This window comes from Glycine soja, chromosome 20, assembly GCF_004193775.1.
Source record: "Glycine soja cultivar W05 chromosome 20, ASM419377v2, whole genome shotgun sequence".
Classification (NCBI taxonomy): domain Eukaryota; kingdom Viridiplantae; phylum Streptophyta; class Magnoliopsida; order Fabales; family Fabaceae; genus Glycine; species Glycine soja.
Genome location: NC_041021.1, coordinates 44,169,468 through 44,178,565, shown reverse-complemented (window position 1 = coordinate 44,178,565; position 9,098 = coordinate 44,169,468). Strand labels below are relative to the sequence as shown.

The following is a 9,098-nucleotide window of genomic DNA, read 5'->3' as shown; positions in this document are numbered from 1 at the left end:
AACTCCAACTTAATTAGGATTTTTTTTTCTCTTCACTAAGTGGAGGATTAAAACCAAAAAATACCTAATAAATTGTTATGCATCTAAAAAATTAACATGTTTTGACTTTTTGTAAATGAATTATAATTCAATCTTACATATATTTGTGTTGTTCATGTACAAAAACAAAATGAATTATGCTTAGAATAAATTATAATGCAATCCTATACACGCAAGTAATAAATATAAATATTTGTAGTTTGATTTGTTTTGTTTTGATTTCACAAACTTCAACCACATTCCAAACAGAACCTATGAATTTATTAAAAAAAACAATCCAAATAAATAAAAAAAATATCAGTTTGAATTAGATTTAAGATTTTTTTAAGCAAATTTATATTTTTATTTTGGAAACATTTGGATTTCAAAACCCCTGTCCTCGAGTGTGTTCTAAATCTAACACTGAAGCACATCACATCATCAGCGAGTAGAGAAGAAACACACAGAAAACAAGGAAAGCAATGCCTGTGATCGCGGCAAAGCCCAACAAAAACCCCTCCTTATACGTCCCCAAGCTCTTCCTCCTCTGCACCCTCTTCTCCATTCTCTCCCTCGCCCTCTTCCTCTTCCTCATCTTCCCCACCGCCACAACAACAACCACCCTCCACCCTTCTCTCTCTCCATTCTCCTCTTCCACAATCAACGTCTACGTCGCCGACCTCCCTCGATCCCTCAACTACGCCCTCCTCCACACCTACTGGTCCTCTTTCTCCGATTCCCGTCTCCCCACCGATGCCGATCACACCACTCCCCCTTCCTCCCTCCATCGGACGGCTAAGATTCCCCCTTACCCCGAGAACCCACTCATCAAACAGTACAGCGCCGAGTACTGGATCACGGGCGACCTCATGACCCCTCCCCAACACCGCGCCACCTCCTTCGCGAAGCGCATCCTCGACCCGCTTCTCGCCGACGTCGTTTTCGTCCCCTTCTTCGCCACGCTCAGTGCCGAAATGCAGCTCGGCGCCAACAAAGGCGCCTTCAGAAAGAAGCACGACAACGACGATTACAAGCGGCAGAGGCAGGTCATGGACGCCGTTAAAAACACCCATGCCTGGAACCGCTCCGGCGGACGTGACCACGTGTTTGTGCTAACTGGTGCGTTTTGCAAAAAAAAAAAATATATATCTTTTTTCTTCTTTTGTGTTGAATGAATGTGACTGTTTTTGGGGTTATGTTATGATTTTGTTTAGTCGTGGGTTGAATTCTATCGGCAAATGTTAGTTTTTAGTTTTTGTTAGCAGAGGATTGGAACCCGTGACCTCTCCCCCATTTCCCACTAGACCAACCTTATATCTTCAATTTTGTCAGGGGTGTTAAATTAAATAAAACTGAAGCGTTGTTTGGCAGACCCGGTGGCGATGTGGCATGTCAAGGACGAGATTGCCCCTGCTGTTCTGCTTGTTGTGGATTTTGGCGGTTGGTACCGGCTTGACTCCCGAGGTGGTTCAAACTGTAGCGAGAGTGATGTGATTCCGCACACGCAAGTTTCTGTGATTAAAGATGTGATTGTGCCGTACACACATCTGCTGCCCAGGTTGGACTTGTCGGATAACAAGGAGCGGCACCAGCTTCTGTATTTTAAAGGAGCTAAACATAGGCACCGGGTTAGTTAGTCTTTATGTTTCGTCACTTGTCCAAAGGTTTTAAATTGCAGTTGTTGCGGTTACATTTTTTATGCTGTGAAGAATTGCACACAGATGCAGTTGATGTTGTGAGTGATCAAGTTTGTTAAGTGGTTCTTTTTTTTTTTCTTTCTGATTTACTTCTTTCTTTATGAGATTTTCGCATTGATCGGATACATATGTTCTTAGATAAATTTAGCTGTGGAGTGTAGCGATACCGTCTTATCTATGAAATGGTTTATTTATGAAAATTGCTTTTGCTCCCTTGGTGAGGCAGAAGACAGTTCCAAACTCAAGCAGATTCGTGTGTTAGCTTTTCTCCAAAAATATTTTTGAAATTTTTTTTTTTGCATTGGTTGCATGTATTCTAAGGAGTATTGTTGTTCAGAAGGTTTTTTAAGGCAAAATGATCTCTCCTTGCTGTCTCTGGTTATAAAACACCTTCCCTCATGTTTTGGACATGCCTTGTGATAAGAATTTATCATATTAGTCAATTAGAGTCCCTGTCCCCAAGATAAAAGGCATTTATTCAGTTATCTTGTCATTTCTTATGTTTGTTGCAAATGAAGCTCATAATGCCAGTGATGTTACTCTCTGCCTATGTTTTCACAAAAAAATGGGGGGGGGGGGGGGGGTGGAGGAAGCTGATAATGCCAGTGATGTGACTCTCTGCCTGTGTTTTCACAAAAAAAGTGGGATATGCCATTAGGTATAGATGATCTCTTACAAGATTTTTGGTATAATGCTTGCTTATGATAGCAATACTTCTTTTCATCATATATGGTTTCCGACATGCACTGGAAGTATTAATCATATATGGTTTTTGGTATAATGCTTGCTTATGATAGCAATACGAGGAGCATTGTGGTTTTTTTCTTTTCATCATATATGGTTTCCGACATGCACTGGAAGTATTAATCATATCTGTCATTTGGGCAAATATGATTCATAAACTATTTAATGACATTTTGATTTACTGAAAACTGTTAGTGAGAGGTACATAATTGTTTTCATTGTTCTAAATGTTGGTTTTCTCTTTGAGAACTGTTAGTGTTAACAAGAGTAGACCCAACATTTCCTACCACATACCCAAGACCTTACCTTTTGACACTTCATAGTTATTTATTTTTGCATGAATCAACTGCTTAAAAGACTATGAGAATTCATTTTGGATGTTTGCTACTGTATTAAGAACGAAGTTTTTTTACCTATTAAGGATTTATATGACCTGTTACTTAACGAAAATGACTAATTTTGTAATCAAATTTTATTCATCATGTCTTCCTTTTAGCAACTGGGGGGACTACTTTGAATTTTGAAAGACTTCATTATCATAAAAAGCGTATAGCATAATGTTGGTGATAAATATTTAAAATCCTTGGAATGAATTCTCTGATTTTTTTCCTTATGATCAAACATGGAACTTAAGCTAATCCATTCCTGCTCAATGAAGCACTGGAAAATTGATTCCACTTTGTATTTTATTGTAAATAGATACTGATAATTCATATGTATACTAATCCAACAGACATATGGTCATGCTGGTCTTTTTAATTGTGAAAAGCTAACGCGATATCTGTTCCATGGTTATCCCATGGACAAATCTTTCAATTTACAGGGAGGTATAATCAGAGAGAAGTTATGGGATCTATTGGTTAGTGAACCTGGTGTTATAATGGAGGAAGGTTTCCCTAATGCAACTGGGCGAGAACAATCAATAAAAGGGATGCGAACATCAGAGTTTTGCCTGCATCCAGCTGGGGATACACCCACTTCATGCCGACTTTTTGATGCAATTCAAAGTCTTTGTATACCTGTCATTGTCAGCGACAACATTGAGCTTCCATTTGAAGGTATGGTGGATTATGCAGAATTTTCTGTCTTCGCAGCAGTTAGTGATGCCCTGAAACCAAGCTGGCTAGTCAGTCATCTTCAAAGCTTTTCAAAAGAGCAGAAAGACAGATTCCGCCAAAATATGGCTCGGGTACAGCCCATCTTTGTCTATGATAATGGCCATCCAGGTGGTATTGGACCAATACCTGCGGATGGTGCAGTGAATCATATATGGAAGAAAGTTCACCAAAAACTGCCAATGATAAAAGAAGCCATAATTCGAGAGAGAAGAAAACCACCTGGTGTTTCAGTTCCACGGCGTTGTCATTGTACTTGAATTTAAGTAGTTCTTTATATTTTTCTACTTTTAAAGGGGCTAAGATATGGGTTAATGTCTGGTTCGATTTTCTTTCTTTTCTTTTTTCGGGTTGGGGGGCGTTTAATTTTTTGGATAGTGGGATACTAATGTGTATGGTGTAGAAGTTAGTTGCCATTGACCGTGAGTAGAGTGCTACTTAGTATTTCATTTTCGCTTCATTCTTATTGCACTTGAATTAATATGTTACTACTTTCACTTGCATAACAAATCGTTGATGTATTGAAATATCAATCATTGATTTTATCATCAACAATTAGGGTTGGCATCTTTACTCGTGCTCACTTTTAGATTCAAATTTTGGCAATAATCAACGACTAGGATTCACCACTACACATCATTGTAGAAGGAAACATATAAGAACTATATACTATTATATAAGTTATTTAAAATTATAATTATTATTTAATAAAGGGTAAAGTACGTCTTTGGTATCTTTAGAATGTAATGTTCGATTTTAGTCCTCTTTCAAAATTTTATCTGTTTTTAGTCTCTTTAATTTTAAAATACATAATTTTTTATCTTTCAAAAAGTGATTTAAATAAATAACATTTTATAGAGAGACAAAAAGTGTTTTAAATAATACTTGAAAGAAAGGGACATATTTCAAAATTAGAAAGAATAAAATCATACAAAAAGATCTACCTAATTAAAATTAAACTTTACATATTTTAAAGAGACAAAAATATATTTTATTCTTCAATAAATTTCTTCAAAAATATTTGAATAAGGATTATTTAAACTTAATGATATAATTTAAATTTGTGTCTAAATTATTATTATTATTATTATTATTATTATTATTATTATATTTTTATATAATTGATTGAATATTATAATAATTATCAATTATCATATATACATATAATTATAACGTTATCATATGTTATTGATGAAAAAAAATATACTACTATTACAGTAGGATAGGATACCGAGGCACCAAATCAGCCTTAAATCTATAATTTAAAATGAGAATTCATATTTTCGTAAACCTTTTAAGAACCTAGACTAGACTAGACTACATCATCACCTAATACCCAGACCATCTCGCCGCACACAGCGCACTGCAGCGTTGTGTCTTCGCACGCCGCCGTCGACGTCGTCCGCCATCGTCACATCTTGCCGGAGCGTCGCGTCGCTGTCAGATACCCTTCTTTGTCTTTCCGTTTCGTCTCGCACGGTGTTTCTCTTTCTCTCGGTAGGGTTCTGGACATCAAAATTCAAAGCTCCTTGCTTGAGTTAATTAATCAGTAAGAGGACAAAAAACCATAAACTATTGTGCTTTGGTACCTATCGTGCTCTCTAATTTTACCGCGTACAAGTTCCCTGTCTTGTAAATTCTGTAATTTCATCCTCTAAATTGCGAAAGGTGTGTGTGTGTGTGTGAACTCATTGTTTATACATGAATCGATATCTTTATGGTTTTCTGTTTCAAAGTAGATTATGTTAGGACTTGGAGTATGGAACTATAGTGACCATATAATTGTGTGTTGGTATTTTAATTTATCTGTAGTGTGAGAGGAATATGTAGCTAGAATTGGATTGGAATGTGCTTTGGATGTATTTGCTCATTTCTTTTGAAGTGCGTGCAACGGAAATAGAAGACCAATTGAGCTTGAGTATTAAGAAGGAATTGGATTATGTAAAACAATAGTGAACTGTGTTGTACAAGTTACTTTGAAAGCGGTCTTGTTCAATGCTGTATGTGACCCAGTTTCTCTAGATAATCTAGGTATCTGCAAGCTTTTTTTGTATAAAAATAAAAATTAAAGGTTCAAGTTGTGATGTGGCTATGCCAAAGAAATTCACATTTTTTAAGGTTGAAATTCATGCTATTTCTGCTAAACAAATATACTAATTATAAAGTTGCTATAACGGATTACTAATATGTGATAATGATGGCTAATTAAGTCGTACTGGCATAAATTGTATACTATAGGTTTGGGCATAACGATTTTTAAAAAAAAAAAAATTAATAATTTAGCATTGGTAGTTGATATTGTAACTTGGCTTAGTGTTTAAACTTTAAACATGCGGATTTTGACATTTTCTATCGTACTTTGTTCAACATTCTTGTCTTGGTTATAATTGAATTTATATTTGTTTTACCTAGACATTTGATGTGTTCAAAAACCATGAAGCAGCTACTAAAACCCGACACAGACTTGATTTATTGGGATTATGTATTGTAGGGATGCTTGATTGTGTTGTTTATTTGATTTTGAACTTGTAGGGCTAAGTGCCAAGTGCTGCTGCTGATTTTGTGGCTTGTTGATAAAAATGAGACTTATAACACATAACATGCTGTCATCGAACATAAAGGGTGTTGTAAATGGATTTCCTTTGCGGATTGAAGCAGAGAAAGTTGTAGAAAAGACCGTGGAAATGAACGGTGAGTTTCTGAAAAAGATGTTTGAGAAGATTGATTGGAAGGCTTTTGTTGATGCATCACGAGCAATGGGATACACTGAGCTACCTGAGGAGGCCGACTCTTCCATGCTGGATTCTGATGAATTTCTGAACAGGTTTCACCATGCTCTCTTGGAACTCCACCTTGAAGAAGGTGTCCTTGTTTGCCCTGAGACCGGACGTCGCTTTCCAGTCAGTAAGGGCATTCCAAATATGCTTCTTCACGAGGACGAAGTCTGAGTTTTGTTTTTAATCATCACCTTCACCTATTTAGTGGCACTAGGTTTATTGACACTCTATTTAAGAATGCTGGTAAGGGAACTGCAATCAAAATTTATAGTTGTTGTGGGCGTCAATATTATCTTCTTTTTGTCGACAAATGTTGTATCCTTTGGCTGGGATATGCTTGCATAATTTTGCTTTGATCATCCCTCTGTTGGCAAAGCATGTGCTGGATTTTATCTGTATGGTGTAGAAGTTAGTTCCCATTGACTGTGGGTAGTGTGTTACTCGGTTATTATTGCACTTGAATTGATATGTTTCCTTGGTTCTGTTTTACTATTCATGTCACAAATTTCTCTTTTACAAGTTCTCTCTTCAATTGAAGGGTTGGATGCAATTGAATTGATATGTTTCCTTGTGGAAGCATACTTTTCCTTCTATAGCAATAACTTTCGACTGGAATTTGCTTTCAACTTGGGCAATGTTTATGCCTGTGCATGACTCTGGTTATAACTAACTGCATACAAAAAATATTTTGTAGAAACATTTCAACTGGGATATTGCCATTTTCACAATTGCGTGGCACTATAGATAAATTGTGTGAAGAGCACCTTTCCCTGGTATTTAGTTGAAATTTTTAAAAATATATTAAAATATTTAAATAAAGTTTTAATTTTAATTGAGTTTAATTGTCATATACTATGTAACATTAACAAAATTATAAATCAAACAGAAAATATCTTTGTTGAGACATTATTGTTTACCGATAATATTTGATAGAGGAGAAAAAAATAATGACTAATAACAGATGAGATATTATGACCAATCAAAAAATCGTTAAGGAACAAAAAATGAATTTTGTGAAAAGATAAGACGGTAAAAAATATTCATGGACTAAAAAGTGAATTTCATGAAAAAAAATAAGAACCTAAAAACATAATTTATCAAAAAAGTTTTATATGTAATTGTCACATCACACTAATTGATAACATGACAATCCATGTGATTGTCATGTTCACTTAACGATGAAACTTAATTATAGAAACTAAAATTATTAACAGAAAAAAAAATTGATTAATTTTTTAAGGACTAAAACTAATTAAGTTCACCATTTAAAAATTGAAAAATTATTGATTAATCATCTCTATTCTAGAACAGTTGAATCCATTGTTCTTAGTGTGTCGCTCATTTAATCTAATTGGTTTCCTCAAGTTGGATTTGAAACCATTACATGCCACCCAAGAAATCCAAAGCCACTCTCCATGAACCCATTAACTAGTTGAGATGAAACTACCAAAAAAATAAAACATAATTCAAAGCGTTGTTTCATTACTTATATGCCTCCTTTTGTTGATTTATATACACAATTAAACATCACAAGGGGGGAAATTGAATTGTACCCCTTCTTGCCTGTGTCAAAATCTTGAGTTCCCTATCCATCCTTAGGATTGGAGCTAAAAGGATTAATTAAATTGACTCAAATCAACTCAAACAGTTGGGGTTAGAAGAATTTTAAGTTGGGGTGTTCAAGGGTATGGATTATTGTTAATTGTTATTCATGAGCTTTTAGTGCATTAAAAATAAGGAAGAAAATAGCAATGTGCCTCTAATTTATGCTTCTTTTTGTGGAAATTGTAAATATTTTCATTATTGTATGAATTTATAAAGTAGAAACTCCATTTTTGTAAACTAATGTTGAATTTAACTCAGTTTGTAGGTTAAAGAAGACAGAAGAGTAAAATGTTGCTGAAGAACTCGCTTAGCGGGTAGATTGGCTAAGCGAGCCTCATTCGCTTAGCGAGGCAACTAGCTCGCTTAGCGGATGCAAAATCCTAGAAGATGTTAAGTCAGAGAGCATCGCGCTTAGCGCATAGTCAGTCCGCCCAACGAGGACGTTGTCTTTACGCGCGCTTAGCGTGCCCAAGCTCGCTTAACGGATATTCACTTACTCTCGCTCAGCGAGACATGCTCGCTAAGCGCGCCTTTGTGTGTTGAGAAGTCCAAAAGCCTTTAAAACACTGAGTTGGTGGAAAATGAGGAGACACCAAGCTTTCACTACGTAAAAACAGAAGGAAGAAGTCTGTGAGGCTGGAGAAAAGATATTTTTTTCATCCTTTACCATTTTCTTTCACAAAAATACTCATTTCCTCTTTGTATTAAGTCCTCCTTGTTAATGGAAGGCTAGGAACTTCATTGTTAGGGGGTTATTCTACTGAGCACTCTTAATGTAAACTTCTAACTATCTATTTAATATTATTTTTTAGTGTTCTCTGCTTCTATCTGCATTTATTTTACATGCTTATAGCTTGATCATCCATTTGTATGTTTAGTTAGGCTTTTGAGTGTTCGAAAATGCTTAAAATCCTTAGAACTCGATCGAGCAGCTAGAGGCCTGTGTATTTAGGAATAAAATGCATGAATCTAGTAATTTTTGTATTATGTGTGTATTGCAACTCTTTTAGAACGAGTTTGTTGAGGAATCAAAAATAAAAACTAAGAGAGTTAGGCTTATTTTTGTAAGGAATCATGGTCTGAGTAAATAGGTGGTGCAAGAGCGCTAGAATAACTTTAAATAGAGAAAAACCTTTTAAAAT

The 9,098-nt window shown here is 35.5% G+C and overlaps 2 protein-coding genes across 4 annotated transcripts; both read left to right on the top strand.

Annotated features, from left to right (window-relative positions):
* The first annotated feature begins 418 nt into the window (after nt 1–418).
* Nucleotides 419–4,107, top strand: LOC114401716 (probable arabinosyltransferase ARAD1). Its single transcript, XM_028364294.1, has 3 exons — nt 419–1,137; nt 1,390–1,646; nt 3,283–4,107. The coding sequence occupies exons 1-3, from the start codon at nt 501–503 to the stop codon at nt 3,832–3,834; spliced, it is 1,446 nt and encodes a 481-aa protein (XP_028220095.1). The 5' UTR covers nt 419–500; the 3' UTR covers nt 3,835–4,107.
* Nucleotides 4,108–4,849: 742 nt separating this feature from the next.
* On the top strand, nt 4,850–6,868 carry LOC114403878 (multifunctional methyltransferase subunit TRM112 homolog A-like). Of its 3 annotated transcripts, none has more exons than XM_028367091.1 (2): nt 4,850–5,013; nt 6,107–6,868. In XM_028367091.1, the coding sequence occupies exon 2, from the start codon at nt 6,154–6,156 to the stop codon at nt 6,520–6,522; it is 369 nt and encodes a 122-aa protein (XP_028222892.1). In that variant the 5' UTR covers nt 4,850–5,013; nt 6,107–6,153; the 3' UTR covers nt 6,523–6,868. The 3 variants fall into 3 exon arrangements, with proteins under 3 accessions (XP_028222892.1, XP_028222891.1, XP_028222890.1); XM_028367090.1 differs by having other exon boundaries at nt 4,850–5,123; XM_028367089.1 differs by having other exon boundaries at nt 4,851–5,071.
* Nucleotides 6,869–9,098: the final 2,230 nt, after the last annotated feature.

Bases quoted from the DNA above. Each gene is read 5' to 3' on its own strand.
- LOC114401716 (XM_028364294.1), top strand. From the start codon at position 501: ATGCCTGTGATCGCGGCAAAGCCCAACAAAAACCCCTCCTTATACGTC. The intron at 1,138-1,389 runs GTGCGTTTTGCA...GTTGTTTGGCAG, and splicing joins CCACGTGTTTGTGCTAACTG to ACCCGGTGGCGATGTGGCAT. The intron at 1,647-3,282 runs GTTAGTTAGTCT...TTCAATTTACAG, and splicing joins GAGCTAAACATAGGCACCGG to GGAGGTATAATCAGAGAGAA.
- LOC114403878 (XM_028367091.1), top strand. From the start codon at position 6,154: ATGAGACTTATAACACATAACATGCTGTCATCGAACATAAAGGGTGTT.